Below are 23,524 nucleotides of genomic sequence, written 5' to 3' on the forward strand. Positions count from 1 at the left end.
CGAACAGGCTTTTTTTTCTTTTTATATTCTATAAAGAACCTGTTTTATACATTATTTGTTGAATTCTATTTGGTACACTTTTCAGACCTGCACTGGGTTAGTATTGTTATATGAGCAGCGGGAGGATTTATTCCCCTCCTACCTCGTCGCCTATAATACTTGTGGGTTTTTTTTTTAATGCACTGGCTTTTTCACTCTGTTAATGTCTTTGTAATTTTTGATATAATCTAAAAAAATATATTGCTAAGGCCTCATTCACATTGGCACTCCTGCATTTAGCTTTTCTAAATGTAGGAGATATTTTCTGGGAAGTTTAAACAATTTGAATGCTTTCCAGATCATTTGTTTTTAGATGTTCCTGTTTCAAAGTAGATTCAATTGTGTTTAGACATATTTAGTTGTGTCTACATGCTAGATGAACAGAATTCTATTTTCTATAAATGCAGCTAAACTGACTGCACCTAAACCAGGTGTTATTGGGACCTTTTACAGTGTATATACATTTAAAACAGTCCTCTAAATGCATGTAAATGCAGGCTTGGCAGTGCCAGTGTGCATAATGCCTAAGCCAGCTTAGTACCCTCTGCTCCCTCCCTCCTAGCAGTGTGCTGACAGCCTTCCAGTCTTCTAATCTCTAATGTAAACCCAGCGCCTGAGAAAGTGACTGGAGTTGTGTAACAATTTTCTCTGTTTCTATTTCTGATCACCAGCTATCTGGGTCTATACCATTTCACTTCACATATGCAATGTGGTAATTCTACCATTATCAGGATTTAGCTTTACATGGGTGCAGATCTACTTACAATTCAAGCAGAGGAACTTGAGTAATGCAAGCCTTATATCTGTACTTGGCAATTTACATACACTTACCTTGTGCTTCTGAAGCATATTGTGGACCTCTTCTCTAGAGGAGACAATGCATTTCTGTCCTCCAGACATCTTCTCCTCTCCTGTTTCAATCAAGTCAGACAGGTCTTGCAGAGCTCTTTCATACTGACTCTTTAGAGCTAGGTTCTGATTTAGCCCACCTCTTCTTGAGTTGATTATCATCATCAATTCATCATACGTGTCCTACAACAAGGAAATAGAAAACAAGATCTATCAATTTAACAAAGACCGCTAATTACGACTTGTTGAGCACTGGCTGGGCAGTTTGTGTAGCTAATGCCGCGTACACACGGTCGGACTTTCCGGCATACTTGGTCCGGCGGACCAGAGTGTGCCGGACAATCCGCCCGTGTGTAGGCGCCGGCGGACTTTTCCGGCGGACTTTTTCCCAAAAGCCCGCCGGACCTAGATTTGAAAAAAGTTTTAAATCTTTCCGCCGGACTCAGTTTCGGGCGGAAAGTCCGCTCGTGTGTGTGCTGGTCCGACGGAAAGCCCGCTCGTGTGTATGCTGGTCCGACGGACCAGATACGACACGAGGGCAGGGTATTGCATCTCGCGCTCGCTGCAATAGGAAAAACACATTTTCCTATTGCGGCGAGCGCGGGGCATACCAGGCCCTTAGGTCTGGTATGGATTATAAAGGGAACCCCCTACGCCGAAAAAACGGCGTGGGGTCCCCCCTAAAATCCATACCAGACCCCGATCCGAGCACGCAGCCTGGCCGGTCAGGAAAGGGGGTGGGGACGAGCGAGCGCCCCCCCCCTCCTGAACCGTACCAGGCCGCATGCCCTCAACATGGGGGGGTGGGTGCTTTGGGGGAGGGGGGCGCCCTGCGGGGCCCCCCACCCCAAAGCACCTTGTCCCCATGTTGATGAGGACAAGGGCCTCTTCCCGACAACCCTGGCCGTTGGTTGTCGGGGTCTGCGGGCGGGGGCTTATCGGAATCTGGGAGCCCCCTTTAATAAGGGGGCCCCCAGATCCCGGCCCCCCACCCTATGTGAATGAGTATGGGGTACATGGTACCCCTACCCATTCACCTAGGGAAAAAGTGTAATAAAACACACTACACAGGTTTTTAAAATATTTTATTAAACAGCTCCGGGGGGGGAGATCTTCCTCCGGCTTCGGGGGTCTTCTTCCGGCTTCGGGGGTCCCTGCGCTTCATCTTCTCCCGGCGTCCGGTTGGTTCTTCTCCCGGTGTTCCAGTTCTTCGGCCGGCTCCTCTGCTGTCTTCAGGTAGCTCTCTTGCCAGCAGAGGTCCGGACTTCTGGGCTTCTGGGCTTCTGGGCTTCTTCTCTTCTCCTCTCTTCTCCAGATGTTGACACGACGCTCTCTCCGGCTGGACTGCTCTCCGAGGGCTGCGTTGTGACTTATATAGGCGGAGACCCCGCCCCCTTTTGATGTCACAGTCCCTGGGCATGCTGGGACTGTGACGTTTTAGGGGGCGTGGTCAACATCACCCAGTGACCACGCCCCCTAAAACGTCACAGTCCCAGCATGCCCAGGGACTGTGACATCAAAAGGGGGCGGGGTCTCCGCCTATATAAGTCACAACGCAGCCCTCGGAGAGCAGTCCAGCCGGAGAGAGCGTCGTGTCAACATCTGGAGAAGAGAAGAGAAGAGAAGAAGCCCAGAAGCCCAGAAGCCCAGAAGCCCAGGAGTCCGGACCTCTGCTGGCAAGAGAGCTACCTGAAGACAGCAGAGGAGCCGGCCGAAGAACTGGAACACCGGGAGAAGAACCAACCGGACGCCGGGAGAAGATGAAGCGCAGGGACCCCCGAAGCCGGAAGAAGACCCCCGAAGCCGGAGGAAGATCTCCCCCCCCGGAGCTGTTTAATAAAATATTTTAAAAACCTGTGTAGTGTGTTTTATTACACTTTTTCCCTAGGTGAATGGGTAGGGGTACCATGTACCCCATACTCATTCACATAGGGTGGGGGGCCGGGATCTGGGGGCCCCCTTATTAAAGGGGGCTCCCAGATTCCGATAAGCCCCCGCCCGCAGACCCCGACAACCAACGGCCAGGGTTGTCGGGAAGAGGCCCTTGTCCTCATCAACATGGGGACAAGGTGCTTTGGGGTGTGGGGCCCCGCAGGGCGTCCCCCTCCCCCAAAGCACCCACCCGCCCATGTTGAGGGCATGCGGCCTGGTACGGTTCAGGAGGGGGGGGGCGCTCGCTCGTCCCCACCCCCTTTCCTGACCGGCCAGGCTGCGTGCTCGGATCGGGGTCTGGTATGGATTTTAGGGGGGACCCCACGCCGTTTTTTCGGCGTAGGGGGTTCCCTTTATAATCCATACCAGACCTAAGGGCCTGGTATGCCCCGCGACGGGGCTCGCAAGGTGTCAATCTCGCCGATAAAAGCGGCAAGATTGACATCCTTTTCTAGTCCCGTCGCACCTGAGTCACGTTCAAAATGAACGGACTTGTCCGTGTGTGGGCAAGTCCGTTCATTCTGAAAGTCCGCCGTAACTCCGGCGAAAGTCCGTCGGAAAGACGGGCGGACTTAGCCCGCCGGAAAGTCCGGTCGTGTGTGGGCAAGTCCGTCTGTTTTAAAGTCCGGCGCACCTGGCGGACAAAGTCCGTCGGAAAGTGTGCCGGACCAAGTAGGATAGAAAGTTCGACCGTGTGTACGCGGCATAAGATGTAACTAAAGGCAAAACTATTTTTGATTTGGATGGAGTGAAGAAGGTTAAGAACACCTGTCAGTTTTCTATTGCTGTCTGTGCCCCAATTAGGGAGATTCATCCTCTTTATTTGTCTCGTTTACTGTTATCACCGAGAGTGAAAGTGAAAGAAAACCCCAAATTTTAGGTTGTCACCAGAACAGTAATAGAGGGGAAATCTTTCAATAGGAACACTAGTTCTAGTGAAAACAGCTTTTTCTTCCCTTTGAAGGTATTTCCTCTCACTTCCTGTTTTGGCTATTGGACAGCAAATAAAAGGAAATCTCCTCAATGGCAAAAAATTGACAGGGGTTATAACTTAGTCTATCCAAAATTTAAAAAAAGCTTGCGTTTAGATCTAGTTTATATAACTGTGGTACTACAATCATATGCATACACATAATGCAAACATTAAAAGAACATTTTTAAGGATAACATATTATAACAACTTTTGCCTTCTATTTACGAATAATTCATTACAGTTTAGTTTACTCTTATGAAACCAAAATGTAAACCACCCCAATGTATAACTAGCTTTAAAAGTAAGGAGCACATGCAAGGGCTTTGCACAGCCTAAACAAAGTACATGTTTTCCCAGCACACTTACCAACTATGGTTAGTGCCATTCTTTACCTGACATGGGAAAGTGACATCTAACGAGTGCAAAGTGTACGAAAAGCTGCCAGGTGCGAGGAAAGGAGTTCCAGGAAGTGAGGTGAGCACTGCTGACCCTTACTACCTCACAGAAGAATTTTTTTTTTTTTTTAAGCGCTTCTAAACGCAAACGCAGCATGTAAATGCGGCAAACGGACGTTTTAAACTTGGGTTACTATCTGTCAAGTTAAATCGTTCAGGAGAGTTTGCAAAAACGTCCCGTGTACATGAAGCCTTACCCACATTCCTCAAAACTGGTTTCCGTGCACCACAGTGTCCCCAATATATTGAAATGCTGTCCCCCATTCCCCAAACAAATGCTCACCTCTTCAGTTGCTAAAACAATTGTTATCCCCAATCCACCCTGTAGATAGAGGGTAGGATGTACCCAAGCCAGATGCGCAGCCCCAAAAATCCATGAATAAGTACATGCGACCTCCCTCCCCACCCACACATGCACAGTACTCTCTCCTTTACTCGCAAAATTGCTGAGCTGCAGAAGTGCACAGACTGCACATGTACTACAGTGGGGAGGAAAATTGGCATGCTCATTTGTGGATTTCCAGGGCACTGGATTTGCCTGTTGCATCCTGGATGCATCCTGCCATCTTTAGGACAAATTGGGGCAATGGTGTCAACAGCTGAAGAGGTGGGCATTTGTTTGGGGATCAGAGGACATCATTATAACATATTGGGGACACTATGGTGCATGATGACCTTGTAGCCTCCCTGGCTGTATGATTATGTCAGATTTTTGAATCTCAAAGCAGTACATTGTTTCGCATGGATATTAGGCCTTTTATATTGTAGTCCTGTAATTCTTAGGAATAACTCACTTAAATCTGTCCAAACAAGTGTCTAGTAGACATCCCGGGTATGATAAAGTTTGAAACACAAAATCATAAATTATAATATAATAAATAACTATAAATAATTATAGAAAATAATAATATAATAATAATAAAATAAATTTCCCCACAATTCACTATCTCTCAATTCTGCAAGTGTTCTAATTTACTATCGCTGTTTTGTAGCTGGTCTAAAACCACTTTTGACGTAAAAGGGACACTTTTTGGTTGCTATGGACAATCTCAAGTTTCCAGGCAGAAAGAACAGTATATATAATATAAAAATGCAGGGAGGGCACTGGACAAAGCACTAGGGACAAAAGGGAGGTGAAATAATTTGACACAGTAATGTAATCTGTAAAATTACAGTGTGCTGTATGTGTTATGTTTTTTGTACTTTTTGAATTTGCCGCCGGGCTTTGCCCCAATGCGTCGCGCCGCTCGCAGGGAACAGAGCCCAGAACACAGGACATTGGGCAGATAATCAGGTGGAGGACACAGCGGGGGGACATCGCAGGATCCTGTTGACAAGGTAAGTATGTTGTACCAGGATTCTGCAAAGCAATCCCGAGTGTGGCTCGGGGTTACCGCTAATGGTACTGAAATTTAATCCCGAGTCACACTTGGGAATACCGCCAGAAGGGTTAAGAAACGTGTAATGGTCAACTTACCCTTTATTCTGCCAGCAGGTATAAAATGCAGACTACCTGCAACAGCTCTCATTCCTTTCTGCCATGGCTGAATACCATATTATTCTGAAGAGGGACTAACAGGAATTTGTATCTGTGTGTGTTGGGGGGAAGGGGGCAAGGGAGCTGTAAGTTCCAACACAAATGAGAATTATTGAAGATTTGCCTGTTCATACCTGCCTGGCATTCAGGCATTGTGTAGAATAATTACACTTTACAACAGCTAGGGCTTTTTTTTTAATAAGCTACAAGAGTCTATTTGAAAGACATAGAACATTGATTCATTAAAGCTAAACTCCAGGCAGATACAAAAGGCATGCATAAATGCAGCTCTGTAATCACATTATATATGTTTAATTATAAATATTTAAATGCAAGTAGGATAAGCACTTGAATTTGACTTGGTATAAACAGTACAGCACAGCTCAGAGAGGGGGGGGGGGAAAGCAGCACCAGGAGCCAATCAGGAACGCTGCAGTGCAACTAGTGTGCTAAAAGAAGAAGAAAATAGCATGAAAGAGAGATGAGCTCATCAGCATGCTGTTTCTTTCACTGTCCAGTCACAGGATGGGGGTGGGGAGGAGACCTGTAAGTAAAAGTGAAGCTGCAGCAGAGAAAGATTTGGCCCCCTGACCTGCCAGGCCGTACTGTGTTATCTGGCAAAACTGTGAAAATCTCAGAACTGCAAGAAATATAAATCTATCGGTAGGTAAAAATGTGTTATATACAGTATATGTATTTCATCTGTGTGTTTGTCTGGAGTTCAGCTTTCAAGGGAGCATACCACCAAGTGTGATTATATGCCACACTTCCAGCAGAGGGCACCCGATGATAAGGTAAAAGGTCTGAATTGGTAACCCACAATTTCAAAAGTGTGAAACAAATAAATGTCCACTACTCCCCTGTATTTATTTTTGCTCTTCCTACTATAAGTGTTACCATATTTAAAATTCAAGCACCTGCTAAAATCGAAATATTTTATCTTTTCCCCCTTACCTGAAGCTTTGACAATTCTTGCACTGATTGCTGGTCCACCTGTAGTTGATCGCCACATTTTTTCAACTCAGTAATTTCTATATCCAGTTCTTTTAAACTATCTTCTGCTTGTAATATAGCCTAAACACAGAAAAATAATAAAAATAAAAAAATAATTAATAATAAGAATTAATTAGTAATTAAAACTATAGTATAATAATATAAGTTGGAATTTTGAGGATAAAGGAGTTCTGTAACCACAATCTGTAACCTGCTGGTTTAAGTAGCAATGCTTTATATATGATAGATGCAAAATGGTCTCTTATCGTTTCTTAGTTATCATCTTAAATAGGAGGATAAGTAAAAGCTGTTACCTTAAAACATATATACCCCCCCCCCATGGTATTGTCTTATAAGATCATAAAATGTAAAATAGGGAAAGGATATATGTATATATATATATATATATATATATATATATATATATATATATATATATATATATATATATATATATATATATATATGGAATCCATGAGAAGAGGAGATCAGAGGTGTTAATCCTTTAAGTGGAGGTAAATTTTACCAACTGTGACACAGACACTAATAAAGACCAGAAAGAGTTTTTCACCTTTCCTTCTATGTATAAAGAATATTGATCTCTATGCTCAAAGTGATACACTGGCAGCAGTTTTGGTATAATTAGCATCTGTGTTTAGTACCCTTTATGTGAGTTCATTTATTTTGGCCAGCTTAGATTAAATTTAGAATATATTTTTTGTAGTTTCGAACCTATACTTTATTACCACATATTATACTGTATCAAAACACTACGGCTGCTTTCACACTGGGGCGTTGCCGCCCGTTTTAGTGGCGCTTTACACTGTTATACCACTTTTTGGGCGGTAGCGGGGCTTTTTTAACCCCCAAGCAGGGGTTAAATATGGGGTTAAAAGTGGCCGTGATGCGGCGCTTCGGGAGCGCTTTTCAGGAGCTTCGGAATCGCTTTTCAGCTGCTTCGTAAGCGGTGCCCATTCATTCCAATAGGCAGGGGCGGTGGAGGAGCGGTGTATACACCGCTCCAAAGATGCTACTTGCAGGACTTTTTTTTCCCATCCTGCAAGCACTCAGGCTTTCACACTGGGGAGGCTTGAGAGGCAGTTTTCAGGCGCTTTACAGGTGCTATTTTTAGTGCTAAGACACCTGAAATCTGCCTCAGTGTGAAAGGAGTCTACAGAAATCTACTTTAGACTGAGCATACTCTCATACAGTTGTACAGGGATAGCCTGCAAGAGGAAAAGTATCCAGCCAGCTATAACCTTAGCTATGGTGGCCTAAATCAATGGCACAGACTTGACTGGATTGTACTCTAGTGTTGGCACATAAAGGGTGTTAAGCTGGGTATACTCGAAATTCGGCGGGTTCGGCAGAAATTGGCCAAATTTCAGTCTGTGTGTACCTATCTCTGTTCAACAGAAGCTGGTCATCAGATCGGGTTTCTGTTGATCGGTCCTGCTGGATAACCAGCATTCGATCAATGCATGCAACCTGTGGCTGCAGTGCTGACCTGTGTATTCTGACGGAGTGGGAGGGAGTCCCCACTGTCAGAACACAATAGCACAATGATCTACATCACATCACATGCGGGAATCTGTGATTTTTTTCAACCCTTTGGTTGAACAAAAAAAAAAAACTCTGCATGTATATCCTGCTTTTATACTATAATTACCAGATACCATTAAATTACATAGGGCTTTTAGATGAGTATTTATTACTGCTGTTCTAATAATTGGAGATATAATCCAGTAACTCTGGATTGTTTTATTAGGCAAATAGAAGAACCTATATTGTGTTCATATGGATCTACAACTCTATTATTTGGATGAGAGCCCATTCATAACTATACATTTAATGCATGCACTTTAATACACAACACAAGGGCACTTGTTTAAATAGTGATTGTTCACCCATAAGATGCTTTTTAAAGCATCTACACACATTCAAGGCCTATTGATGATAATAGCAGTGCATTAAAATGGTGCTGCATGTCTCTCTTCTATTGAACCCAAAACGCACACTGGCTCATTATTACAAGTTTTTAATAACTTACTACCCTATTTAGGCACTTTCATAGACAGCCAGTCATAAAGGCAGATTCAGCCATTTTGCACCTGTTCCGTGGATAACGTACCTGTAAAGGCTAATATTACCTACCCACTGTCATAATATTCTTGATAGTGATCTTTGTAGAACTGATTAAATTGTTTCTAGCATGCTCTGAAAGGGTATTTTTAACGACTTATGCACACTTGTGCTTAGTAAGTCCAAGCCCTGCTGTCATCAGACTTTGTTTAGAGCTGGACTGACATTGCTATAGGTTCCATATATTCTATGTCCAGCCCAACTGCTGTGTACTTACGCACCTTTTTTTTATTAGCATACGTGATTAAGCTAAATGTAACCTCATTTTAACTATTTCCACTCAAAACGGTGGATAATTAGGTGACTGACAAATACTTTAGAGTAAAAAAACAAAAATATAAGAATTATTTCTACATTTACTGGTTCATTTTAATACGCTCAGCTGTTTAAATAATGTCTCAAGTAATATTCCACTATCCCTATAATGCTATAGGTTGAGTTTAAAAAGTAAGGCTTGTTTAATTATATACTGTTGAGTAAAAACAAATATATATGTTTCTTATGAAGTCAAACAAGACTGGTTTACCAGTAAGTCTGCTGAGTATAACACATGACCTTATGTAGGCAGGCTGTATGCTTTCATAGAGGCAGTTTTGGGGATTAATATATAAGAGAGGGTTTTTCTGAACATCATGATTTCCTGCTTACTTTTTAGGATTCACTTTTCATACAAGCCTAAAATATAATTAGGAGAGGTAATTCAACTGTCCCCTTCATCTGGCTGCAGATGACATTACTGCTGTCATTTTTCATATTTGCTTCTATTCTAGCACACAAACTTACCATGATCACAGGCCCAGCAATGAGATTTGATTTCTTAGATACTAGTATAGAATGGTATGTAGTTCCATTATAGTTTTACTATCTACATTGGCAATGTTGACTAGGGTATTTTAATGCTTCTAATTTATAAACAGTCTACATTTAACTTCATACAAGGTTAGACTTAGACTAAAGACAGCCATGCACGGATCAAAATTTGGCCAGTTCAGCAGGGATCAGCCAAATTCTGATCCATGTATGGGCACCCTGTTTGTACACAAGTCGATCAATCGATTGACTTGTGTACAACCAGCCTGTCAGGTTTTTCCTGAATGATTAGCGTCCCTGGCTATAGCTGGCAACATCAATCATTGTGTTCTGTTGGTAGGGAAGTCGCCCCGCGGGCAGAACACAATAGTGCCGTGGGAGCAATTCCCCCATCCACACATCTTCCCTAGGGATGAATGGTACCAAGGTAGTAACTTTATCCACAGCAGAGCATGCAACTGCTATGTGGACCAAAAAAGAAAGGAGGGCTAAAATGTTCTAGCTACATAATTGTTTATGCAGTTAGCAATAGCATTTGGCAAATACATTTGGATAAAATGACTGTACATAAAGGTTGGGAATGGCACACTGCTAGCAGCAGTATCATGCAGAACAGGCTTTACCTTGCCTGTATGGAATTGTGTCCTTACTAGTTTGCGATGCTGCTAAATCTACCTTGCTAGCAAGGGAGAGACATCTTGCTGGTTTAGCTAGCGAGGGAGTGACTCCATTCAAATAGATAATTGGTTTCTTAGTGATCCTATCACTGATGAGTTGTCTTGTGTGAATGGCCCTTATTGGCTAGAGAAATTGGGAGGCTCTTAATTGGTTTTGCTACAGCACTCCATTACACATAGTTATGGCCCTGAATATTTAAAATATACCACTCTGCAATGCATGAAAAACTTAGCTGTGTGTGTAAAGTCTTAAACTTTTTCGTTTGGTTAATATAAATTTGGGTTACATGTATGAAAGCATATCTAACAAAAACCACGTGCCAAGAGCAAACTGTAGGATTGCTCTTTTTATTTTCATTTGACAACTAAGTTCTGGCTGCTGTGGACAAAATTTAGTTCTTGGAAACTCTTAAAATGCAAGTTAAATGCATTACTGAAACACTGTCTTTATAAATCCTAAAAGGAAGCATTGGCAATATGCTGACATCAAAATCAAGATATGTATATATAAACAAACAACCTAATTCTCTTTTTTTCAGCTCAATCCTTGAATTTATGCCTCAAGGTCTATTGGATAAATATAGGAACTTAAATTGGTTCTAAAGCCTAAACATAGTTACAAAGTTACATAGTAGGCGAGAGTGAAAAAAGACACAAGTCCATCAAGTCCAACCTATGTGTGTGATTATATGTCAGTATTACATTGTATATCCCTGTATGTTGTGGTCATTCAGGTGCTTATCTAATAGTTTCTTGAAACTATCAATGCCCCCCGCTGAGACCACTGTCTGTGGAAGGGGATTCCACATCCTTGCGGCTCTTACAGTAAAGAACCCTCTACGTAGTTTAAGGTTAAACCTCTTTTCTTCTAATTGTAATGAGTGGCCACGAGTCTTGTTAAACTCCCTTCTGCGAAAAAGTTTTATCCCTATTGTGGGGTCACCAGTATGGTATTTATATATTGAAATCATATCCCCTCTCAAGCGTCTCTTCTCCAGAGAGAATAAGTTCAGTGCTCGCAACCTTTCTTCATAACTAATATCCTCCAGACCCTTTATTAGCTTTGTTGCCCTTCTTTGTACTCACTCCATTTCCAGTACATCCTTCCTGAGGACTGGTGCCCAGAACTGGACAGCATACTCTAGGTGCGGCCAAACCAGAGTCTTGTAGAGCGGGAGAATTATCGTTTTATCTCTTGAATCAATCCCCTTTTTAATGCATGCCAATATTCTGTTTGCTTTGTTAGCAGCAGCTTGGCATTGCATGCCATTGCTGAGCCTATCATCTACTAGGACCCCCAGGTCCTTTTCCATCCTAGATTCCCCAAGAGGTTCTCCCCCCAGTGTATAGATTGCATTAAGGTAAAAAATGTTTAGGCATTAGCATCTCCCCTCACCCCCTTCCCCCCATTTACTTACCTGAGCACTCATTCGATCCAGCACTGTGCACTTCTGCAGCTCTTCTCTCCTTTGCTGGGGCACTGGGAGGCACTGGCTCCCAGTGCTGTCAATCAAAGCCAGTGAATAGGGATGGGGCGGGGCCAAGTGCCGCTGTCTGTGTCAACGAACACAGCAGGGGCCAGGAGTGCCGGCGGGGGGGACCTACGAAGGTGAGGTTCACAAAGGCTCTGTGCAATTCCATTGCACAGAGCAGGTAAATATAAACATGTTTGTGATTTTTTTTTTTTACCTTTACAATCTCTTTAAGCTGGATACACACTGTCTGAAAATCAGCCAGTTCAGCAGGAACCGGCCAACTTTTGGTAAGTGTGTATAGGAGTCTGTCCAACAGAAGCCATTCTAAAAACTGGCTTTTGTCGAAGGGATATGCTGGAAAATCAGCATCCGCCAATGACTGCGAGTGCTGATCAGTATATTCTGGCAGGGGAAGTCCCCCTGTCAGAATACAATAGCACAGCAGGAGAGATCGCCACACCATCGCTTGGGTTGGTATGGTGATCTGTCAGGTTTTTTTTTTCTTCAACCTGCTGGTTGAACAAAAAAGAACTTGCAGTGTGTACCAGGCTTTTAAAGAAAACCAGTATTAATTTTCCTTCTTTCAACTGAAGCCACCTATGGATTAGTTATGTTCTTTTTACACTTAGTATCATGAAATTATCTATATATACATTGCTACAATAATAAACAAGAAGGGTGAAATTGTATAGGCACCACCAGCATGTAGTTCTCTTTAGCCAGCTTTGGAGGAGAATGAGTCCATTAGTATGATCTTTACTATAAAGTCTCTAGCAGGGAAGGGTTCAACGTTTGACTTTGCCCAATCCTGACTTGCAGAGAGTCTCAAAAAGCACACTGACAATGAATGCAAAAAAGATGATGTCTTTTGGTAAGTTCTCATTATCTTCTGATAGGATATATGATTAGCTTTATTCTTTTGATCTTAGTACAGATAAATTATGAATCATGGCATCATAATGATTTTGGACAGACAATATGAATAGGATAACTGCAGAGTTAATTTTGATTATTCAAGCTAACTATGTAATGCTTGGCAAATGTGGATTGCTAATGGATTTATGATGTACCATACATTAAAGTATATCATACTTGTTTGTAAAGGTGTATCAAACTAAACCAATGTGACATCTTCTTCATACTGCCACACTGCAAATATGTAATGACAAATTGCTAGTTGATGTGCTTTGACACTTCATTATATTTTGTATTTATTTCCTCTGCCCTCTGTACTTCTATTTATGCCGCAATATAATAAACCCATCCCTAGTGTCAGTTTTGTCATTATAAAAATTACACTCTATTAAAACTGAGATCACATATAATTAGGAATGGTTTGCTTGGCCTACTTCCATCCCACGAAATAGCTAATGCATATTTGGAAAAAAGACAGGTACATTTTATTTGTAAGCATTTATTTCAAAAATACATGAACAAAACTTTATTTACAGAATTTCTGTAATAAAATCCACAGCGTTATAAAATGCCAGCAGTCTTTCCTATGAGACATGTCACAAACACTATGCTTTTTAATTTGGTACATCTTGTAGTGGGCATTAGACCTTAGTTCATTAATTGTCAGGCTACAGTTATTTGAAATTAGCAAACGAACAAAGAGGACAGAATGGCAAAGCAGAGAAGGAGATTTACAGTGGATGAGCAGTATTGAAATGATGATACACAAACACATCAAAAGGTTTCATAATATTCCGCTAAGTAAAGTTAGCGGTATCTCGGTATGTGACCCATCTGGTACAGGGTTCCTGTAGATTCAACAAAAGGGGAGAATCCCTGGAAATATGAAATGCAGAAGAAATAGGATTTCAAGACAGATGAAAACATGTAACGGAGGTGAAAGCAAAGTATGAAACAAAATCAGAGTAGCTTTGGTTGGTCTTTGTTCATAGGCCTCTGACCAAAATTAAATGAGCGTAGGTAGACAGACTATATATGCAAATCACAGTTTTTTCCACAGGCCCAATATTGGTACAAGTATGAACTCTCTTTAAACTTACTGAGTTCAAGGACCAGGCTTCTAGTCTGCTCATACAATAGTATTGATGAAGGTGAGGCAATAACTAGAGGAATTTCAGCTTTTGTATCTAGGGGTCAGGTTCAAAAAGTAAGCTTAACTTGAAGGTATGGTTTGCTAAATATTTCTTATAAAAGCTCAATTATTAAAATCAGGTCACTTAAAAGTGCCAAAGACTCTCCAACAAAACACACTCAAATTTTAGGCAGAAGCTAGTGAATTATACCACCCACAGTTTTTTGGACTTGATTTGGAAGCCTTACTGCAAGATCTGGGAGTGATGCAGTAAAATACATTTTCTGTCTTCAATATTTACTGGTGCTCTCCAATGCACTGGGTTTCTTATTATTATGGTAAGTAAAAGCAACCTTTTAAATTCCCTATTTAGTCTGCTTCTCTTTGGGCACCTCTGAAATTCTTTTAGCTTTAGTGGTTCAACCAAGATCTCTGTATGTAAAATCTTTGGGCCCTTTTCTGTTGATTGTGCTCTACTGCTGAAGACACCCGCTGAGGGGTGAAGACAGATAAACATCTCCTTAAGCTTTCATGTTGGTAACCCTCTCCACCTGGAAGCTATTAAAATGTAAGTAGCCAGGTCACCCATCTATTACATTATATACTATACTGCTCTCATTTCTTCTGTCTTTTTTACCATTTTGTCTCAGCTTCAAGGGATTCGCTTAGGGGAATTGGCTAGGAACGTATTTAGATGACGCTTTAGGTCAGCTTTATTAGCTACTGTATATAAAGTGGCCATTATGTATTCAAGCTGGCAGACTCTCTAAAGGCCAGTAAGTGGATGCTGCTGTGTATTACAGATATGTAAAAATAGTATCAAAATGTCTGGTGGGTTTACAAGAAAATGAATTTCTTTACAATGACCTGTATGAGAGTATGTGGCATCTTTCCTGGTGTATACCATGTTAATAAAGGTAATACCATGTCTATAACCCCTGCACTAGCCTCATGACATCTTTGACAATTGTCTGTTCAAATATGAGGTGAATATCCTCCAAGTATATGCCTTGGCATTGCTATATTAATAAGTTAGTATGATATGGCATAATGGCCATTCACATTAATTACCTGCATCTGTTCTTTTGCTGGTCGCTCTGCTGCTTCTGCCAGTCTGTGCAGTATGATGTATTTATTATCAGCCAAGGAAGTAAACAGCATCTTCAGATCATTCTGAGAGCACACAACATGTATACAAATCAAATGTTACATAAAAACTCAAAAACAGCACTTTCAAAATGTTTGCTTGGAGCACACTCTTTTGGCATGCTTCACACATATGTAGATAATGCATGCTGCATATTATTAAAAGAATTTGGATGATTTTGGTGGTATGATCAGAGATCAATAATGGGTATATGTGATGGGCCATGATGTACACTGATTATGACCTAAAGAAAAACATTTGGAGAACTTGGCCATCAGCAGATATACAACTTTCCAGACAACCAATTACAGTCAAAGGAACCAATGTTGCTTAGCTCGGAAAGGGACTGAGGGAGAAAAATAACCTCAATGCTGATCTGAGGTCAGACTTTTTAATGCACACAAGAAAAGGAAGGTGGATGCAAAATTTTAGGGCATGGTGTAATATAACATGATTTTAATTAATCCACATACAGATCTAACTTAAAGTGGCTGTAAACCTCAGAAATGAAATATGAACAAAGAATATCCCTCTATAGTGTGTACTTGTCTCAATCCAGAGCAGAAAGTGTCCATTCTGTTTACTGCCTATTATCTCTGCTATCGGTATGAATCTGACATGTTTTCCTGACACCAAGAGAAAAAAGGTGACAGGGAAGGAATCTCCAACTGATTGACAGCCTCAGTTATGTTCCTGTGTGCTGTGTGAAGGGGGGTGTGTCTCTTCCCTCCAATCAGCTCTCAGAGCTCTCCTTACTGAGCTCTGCAGAGTGTAACTTCAGTTCTCCGCCCCCCTTTTATCTGAACTCTCAGACAAGCTTTATAATTCTGCACTTTGAATGGCTTTAGAGAAGAGAAGACTGCAGATAAACATGTACAACTTATGTAGGAAGATTTGTTTCACCTGAGGCCAGTCATTTCACTGGGTATATCTAAGGGTTTACAACCACTTTAATGTGAGTTCCAAATTGGCTACCCTTAAATAAGCTTTATGTCCATATTTTTAAGAGCCAGCACCTCAGTAACTCTTGGGAATGAGGCTGATGACAAGTGCCAATTTCGTCTAAGCTGCTTGAGATTACGATGTCAAAGCGACGTAAAACCTAAAAATTTTATATAATGCAGTTGTCCAATCCTTACATGTGATGGCTTCATTATTTTTCTTTTTAGGCTTTTTTAAAATTACTTTCACCTGGTGATCTTGCCAGTAGCATGCTTCCTGTCTTAGGGCAGTGATGGCGAACCTTGGCACCCCAGATGTTTTGGAACTACATTTCCCATGATGCTCATGCACTCTGCAGTGTAGTTGAGTATCATGGGAAATGTAGTTCCAAAACATCTGGGGTGCCAAGGTTCGCCATCACTGTCTTTGGGTGTCTAGACTAGGAATAGAGGCGCAATGGAGACACTTTTGAACTGCAGCATTGTCATCTAAGGATCTAAGAATCTAAGGAGAGGGTAGTATTTGATGCAGTCGTAGGGTTAAATGGACTAACAGGTTAAAACCAAACTCCAGCTGACAGTTCTAAACAGTTACAGCAACAGTTTTTTTTCTTTTGGGATCAAGTTTTACATATATGAATACAAGCTGACCATTATAAGCGCCCCTGCCAGTGTTAAATGGTTTGTTTCAACCTTTTGAAATTTGTGTTGGACAGCTTGGTCCAAAAATAAAAGATATACTGGCTTGATCACCATCTGAAAATAAATGAAAAAAGTCTGAAAAAAGAAAGTCAATGAGATCACCACATCTAAGGATTGGTAAGTTGCAATTTAATATTTTTTGGGAGGGTTAATACTGCTTTAACTAACACACATTTCATTATAGAATAGCTTAATGTTTGATACTTAACTGACAAACACATCTATAATAAAAATGTTATTTTATGTTAAGCTGTCACCAATATTTACTAATATGTATGTAAAATATAGGCCAAAGTATCCATATCTAACCAAAGATACACTGTCCAGCAAGTATTGTTAAGCTAGGTGCCATTTTGGCTAAAGTAAGCCTAAAAGCTTTCATTATTGTCATTTTTGTAGGATGGCCATTTATAGTAAACCAATAAGAAACTGACCCTTAAAACCACAGCTAGATTAATATAGCCAGCAGAGAATAGAATTTGAACTGCAGGTCTGACTATGATTCATAGGAATTGATTTACTAAAGGCAAATACGCTGCTCACTTTGAAAGTGAAGTTGTACTTTATAAGCAAATTTTCTCCAGAGCTTAGTGAATGAGAAGAAGCTCTGTTGACTTCCATCATCCAGTCTTATGCAAGCATAGTTTCTTTTTATTTTCCTTGCATACGATTGACTATGCTTTGCAAAGTAGAATTTCACAACATTCACTAAATTCTGGGAAAAATTCCCTGACAAAGCGCAACTTCCCCTGCAAAACTGAACAACCTACTTGGCTTGAGTAAATCAAATCAATAGTATTCAGGTAATATCAAGGTTATGTATATCATGCAGCGGTGTGAGTTACTCATTTTATTGTCTATTTTGTTTAGCTGTAAGGAACATTAATAGCCATTGCCATGGAGGGTAATGATTACCTACTGTTTATAATCCATGTTTCACCTTTAATTGTCCACTAGATGGCATCTGTCTCATTAGCATGTCACATTATATGTTTGCTTGGCAGCATTCACAGTTGGTAATTAATGCCTTGGGCTTCTCTGACTTTGCTGAATAGGTTGTGAATAGCATCCAAGATGACCAATTTTGCTTTTAATTCTGGTTGTCTTAGCCAATAGCGGTGCTTCACGCCGTTTGGCTATTTAATGCGCATGCGCGTACGTAATTACGTACCCCTGATGACGTCAGTTGTGACTAAACGGCTGTAGGGTCACAACGTGAACTCGTATCGTGCATGCGCGATTCAATTTTAAACGGCGGTGAAGCCTTTTATATCTCTGTTCAGATTCTTGTTGGATTTTTTTACTCTATATTTGTGCTATTTGTGCAGCACTTATCTGCTACTTTTTAATAAATGATTTTGGCGATCTACACTATGGGAGTTCCCTTTTTTCTTTGATATGGTTTACCCCTGCTGGAGTGCCCGCTGTTTCAAGGTATCCTGTCACTACATTCTCTTGAGCGTTCCCTGCTGCCGTTAAGGATACATTTGGGAATGAGGAAGGAGATTCGAGGACCATCAGCTAGTACCCTACAGTGATTCCCGTGGTGATCTACTAAGCCTGTATTGACCCCCCTGATTAAGGGCGGTCGCAGGCGTTCTGGTAAGCCTCCATCTTTCTTTCACTTGGTGACGGGCAGCACTACTAAGTTGGAGCATCGTATTGGGATTTTCTAACACGTTCTTTATATATGCAATCATCTTTGGACTTTTTCTCTGGACTGTCACTATTTTTTTTAACCATTTCACTATTTTAGTTTGGTATTTCAAGAATATTTAATTGTATGAAGTGTTGATTTTTTCATCACTATTTCACTAGCACTTTATTAATTCATTTTGATAACAATTTTATTTGTCCAGCGCTGCACTTTATACTTATATACATATGATCATCATACCTGAAAGGTCAGAAGATCCTGTAACCTCTCTTTCATCTGATTACATCTGTGGTCTACAACAGATTCCAAAGAGTTCAGTCTTCCCAGAAGGCAATACAATGTGTCCTCTATGACCTCTTGGTGGTCTCCAGTGCTTGTGAGGGCTTGTAAAAAGATTTTTTTGTTCTTGTCCATCTCTTCACTCATTTCTTTAATGTCTTTAGCCAAAGTCTGTCAGTAAAAACAAAAGATTAAAGTGGTTCCAAAGGCAGAAGTTTTTTTTACCTTCATGCATTCTATGCACAAAGGTAAAAAAACTTCTGCATGCAGCTCTCCCCCCCCCCCCCCAATACTTACCTGAGCCCAATCACGATCCAGCTACCTGTAAGAAAGCCACTACTCTCCTGGGTCTCTGCCTCCTCATTGGCTGAGTTCAGAGCCAGGGTGGTGGGAGCGGGGGGTGGGACTGAACCACGCTCTGTGTGTCCCATAGATACACAGAGGTGGCTCAGGAGTGGGCACGCTTGAGTGCCCCCACAGCAAATGACTTGCTATGGGGGCACTTGGCAGGGAGGGGGAACCCAGAGAAAAGGAGGATCAAGGCTGCACAGAGCAGGTAAGTATAACAAGTTTGTTATTTGAGAAAAATAAAAATTGTAGGTTTAATATCACTTTAAACTACATTTTTGTTGCCCCCAACTGGGAGTGATTGGGGCAGGCAGATGGGTTTGTACACATCGCGACCACAATGCTTTGCTTAATGGCCACTTCACTACGTCTCATTTCGTGGGCAGCAGCACCGGTGAACGTGACCCATTCAACTAAATGTGGCTGTGTCACAATCATATGCACCCATTTCAAAAGAGTATCAAAGGCTACAGCTAGTGTAAACTTAGCCTTAAAGTTGGACTTACAACAGACACCTGTCTTTGCCCGCACATGAATGGCATAGAACCCCTTAGGGATGAATTAGAGCAGAGACTGCTAGCCAGGCCTTCTCGTCCAACATCAGTGCCTGACCTTACAAATGCGCTTCTGGAAGAATGGTCAAACATTCCCATAGACACCCTACTTAACCTTGTGGACAGCCTTCCCAGAAGAGTTAAAGCTATTATAGCTGCAAAGGGTGGACCAACTCAATATTGAACCCTACGGACTAAGACTGGTATGTCATTAAAGTTCATGTGCGTGTAAAGGCAGGTGTCTCAATACTTTTAGTAATATAGTGTATATAAGATACAAATGAATACAGTTTCATATGTACTAATACATTATTAAATCTACATTTTTAATGCAAGGAACGTATGTATTTGATTTGATATCAGCCTCTTGCAGTCCCTGTACATCTTAACTCACACTGGAAGAGGAAACAGCAACACACGGAGCCAATCAGTTGTGCTACACTGCTCCTAGGCTAACAAGAAACGTACTAATACGTGGAAAGAGCGGAGTGATAAAGAAATGAGCTCATCAGTCTGCTGCTTCTCCCTACATTGTCTGATTACAGGCTAAGGGAGGTTAAACACCTGTAATCTTACATCACTATAGTGAAATATCAGGTCTCCTGCCTTGCTAGATAGGGCTGTGTTGTGGTGCAAAGCTGTCTAAATCTCAGGATTAGATGGATTTAAATAAAAGCCCCTTTCAAGTAAAACAGCTCCCATATATGCATTTCATCTCTGTATTTAGCTTGAAGTTCAGCTTTAACAATAACAAATGCTCAGAGGTAGAGCTTGACCCTCTAAGCCTCAGAGCAAGACCAAAGTTGTAATATCGAAAACGTAGACTTTTTCAGCTATCATTTTAGCAAACTCCAATAATCTCTAGTCACAGTAAATTATGTAATATTGACAAAAAGAGTATTTTCATTAAAAAAAGACAACACAGATTAAAAGAGCTTTTTTGGGCTATACTTCTCCTATGGATCACAGAAGTGCAGTTCGTTCTGCACTCCTGTGACCCGTTTTCAGCCAACCATGAGCTAAAGCCTGCGGTCGGCTGATGTTACTCAGCCGATCCAGGCTGGGGAAAGATCCAGACTTTACAGTCGGGATCCACCCAGATGCCTGGACTAGCAGTTGGTTCAGCCTCCCAGCTGCTCCCTCCCCAGCTCAGCATTCCATTAAGCCCTGGAGGAGCAGAGAGCAAATAACTGACAGTCACTGATCTCTGCTCAGAGTGGAGGGGAAAACTGAGCAATCAGCAGTGTTTGATTGCTCAGTTCTCAGTGCAGAGGCAGCGGGGGACAGCTGCATCACCGGATCGATGCTGCATCAACCTAGATGAGTATACGTTTTGGTTTTTTTTTGACACCCTGTACTTCTCTTTTGAGGATCAAGGTTGTAGACAAAAGTAACATCAGAGTAATTTTAAATTGGGTCACCTGTTAATTTTTGCTAGACCCTTACCAAGACTGGTTTCACAAGTTAGTGAGAACAACATACCTCTTGGTGGTAAAGGCAGGATTCTGTCTCTTCTGGTTGAAGGGCAGGTTGTACAAAAAGTCGCTCCTCCACATCATCCAACCAGGTAGAAGTTGCTGAGACAGCATCATAGAGTTTTTTCTCTAATGGAAGAATCTTTTTTTCTCCAACTGTAGTCTAACAAAAATACATTGCATAGTATAAGGATCTAGATTAATTGGCGCAATTAAAGATCATGAAAAGTAAATTATAACTTGAAATATAATATATGTATAGGCCTCAGTAAGTCTATTATTTGAAAAAAATAAATAAAATAAAGATCAAAATAAGTTACAAACTGTCTAAAATTTTTTACATCGTATATGTGGAAACTTAAAATAAGATAGAGTATCTCACAAAAGTCAGTACACCCCACACATTTTTGTAAATATTTTATTATATCTTTTCATGTGACAACACTGAAGAAATTACACTTTGCTACAATGTAAAGTAGTGAGTGTACAGCTTGTATAACAGTGTAAATTTGCTGTACCCTCAAAATATCTCAACACACAGCCATTAATGTCTAAACCGCTGGCAACAAAATTGAGTACACCCCTAAGTGGCAATGTCCAAATTGGGCCCAATTAGCCATTTTCCCTCCCCGGTGTCATGTGACTTATTAGTGTTACAAGGTCTCGGGTGTGAATGGGGAGCAGGTGAGGGGTGTACTCACTTTTGTGAGATACTGTATATGCAGCAATAATACGTTTAGATGTAGTTTTCACAACAGCAAGCACATTATTAATTTTCAAAAAATAAAACATTTCATTTACTTTTTTAGTGTAAATGTTCTAACTGACACAATGGTAGGGCCACACAGGAGTTAAAAAATAAATAAATAAAGAACTATTTAATAAATAATGCTAACTTAGGCTCCTTTCACACGAGAGATACGAACAGGTCACGCTGTCTGTTTTTCAGCCAGACCCGATTGGACCCCCCATTCTTCTCTATGGAGCGCTGGATGTAAACTGACTTGTTTCCGTCTACACCCGGCTACCTTCAGGTCCGATACAGTAAAAATAAAGGAAGGGGATCCACCTTCCTGGCCGGATTGGATTGGAGGGCAGCCAGGTGTAAACATACAGCCAACCCATTTACATCCAGCTGCCCATAGCACAGAGTAGGCTGTGTCTGCATCCGCTCTGCATAAGCCGAGTGGGCAAGGACCATCTACCCATTCTGCTCAGCTCAGCAGGAGATCAGCGGAAGGATCCGTCCTGTGTGGGTCTAATATTAACTGATAAGCACTTAAGCTGGCCATATACCCTGAACAAAAGAAATCTGACAGATTCCTCCATCCAAGCAAACCATACGGACGGATGAATTACCGCTGCTGGGTTATTGTGTTCTGACATCTGAGTGACTGCAGGTGCTGTCTCGGTGACAGTTTTTGACCCAGCTACTTTGACAAAAGTCAATTAAATAATCGACTTTTGTCAATCCAGGAGAGCCACCCACTGTTATGTTTTAGGCCAACTGCTCTGAATCGTCTGAAATTCCAGCACTGTATGGACAGCTTTAATTCTTATTGGAACATACAGAAAGAAATAAAGCCCTGACAGAATTTTTAACTCTTATGCTATGTACACATGGGCGGACTTTTCGACCGGACTGGTCCAACGGACTTTTTAATGAACGGATTTGCCTACACACGATCACACCAAAGTCTGACGGATTCGTACGTGATGACGTACACCGGACTAAAATAAGGAAGTTGATAGCCAGTAGCCAATAGCTACCCTAGCGTCGGTTTTTGTCCGTTGGACTAGCATACAGACGTGCCGATTTCTGGGTCCGGTGAAGTTACGACATAAAAATTTGAAGCAAGTTCCAAATCTAATGTGCGTCAGACTTTCAACAGAAAAAGTCAGCTGAAGGTCCGATGAAGCCCACACATGATCGGATTGTCCGCCGGACTCGGTCCGTCGGACTAGTCCAATAGAAAAGTCCACTCGTGTGTACGCTGCATTATGAGCACTAAAACTCTTCCACAATGGCTTCAGTAAGGTTTTAAGTTTAAAAAAAGGGTAGGTAACAAGAAAAAAGGAACTAATATTAGACCGTCGAATGAATGTGATCTTGTTTGGATGTAAACTCAAACAATTTCATCCAGTGGTTTTCAGATGGACATTCTCCTGGTTTACAGCTGTATATTTTGCATGTCATAAAAAAGTGCCAGGCATACCTGGATGCAACAGATCTGTGCATACTCATACATTCCACTCCATTTTGTTTAGTCAAAAAAGTCTTGGAAAGGGTGGGCACCAACACAATATATTTTTGGAAGACACATCTTACATTACATGGAAGTAATAGTATGTACCTGAGATGATACATCTTGCAGTGCTTGGTTTAATCCATCCAAAATATTTACGACAGATGATTTGTCTTGTACTTGCTTGTCTCCTTTGTAAAAAGGCACCCCGGGTATAATTCTGTTTGTTGTGCTGAATATCTGGTA

The 23,524-nt window shown here is 41.4% G+C and overlaps 1 protein-coding gene across 1 annotated transcript in view; it reads right to left on the reverse strand.

Moving 5' to 3' along the window:
* SYNE1 (spectrin repeat containing nuclear envelope protein 1) overlaps positions 1-23,524 on the reverse strand; it is a 513,156-nt gene that overhangs the window by 132,634 nt on the left and 356,998 nt on the right. Inside the window, 6 exon segments of the mRNA XM_073627830.1 lie at positions 871-1,071; positions 6,740-6,859; positions 15,001-15,102; positions 18,617-18,826; positions 21,040-21,195; positions 23,387-23,518. Of these exon segments, the coding sequence (XP_073483931.1) occupies positions 871-1,071; positions 6,740-6,859; positions 15,001-15,102; positions 18,617-18,826; positions 21,040-21,195; positions 23,387-23,518 (921 nt within the window).

Source organism: Aquarana catesbeiana, linkage group LG04 (assembly GCF_042186555.1).
Source record: "Aquarana catesbeiana isolate 2022-GZ linkage group LG04, ASM4218655v1, whole genome shotgun sequence".
NCBI classification, from domain to species: Eukaryota; Metazoa; Chordata; class Amphibia; order Anura; family Ranidae; genus Aquarana; species Aquarana catesbeiana.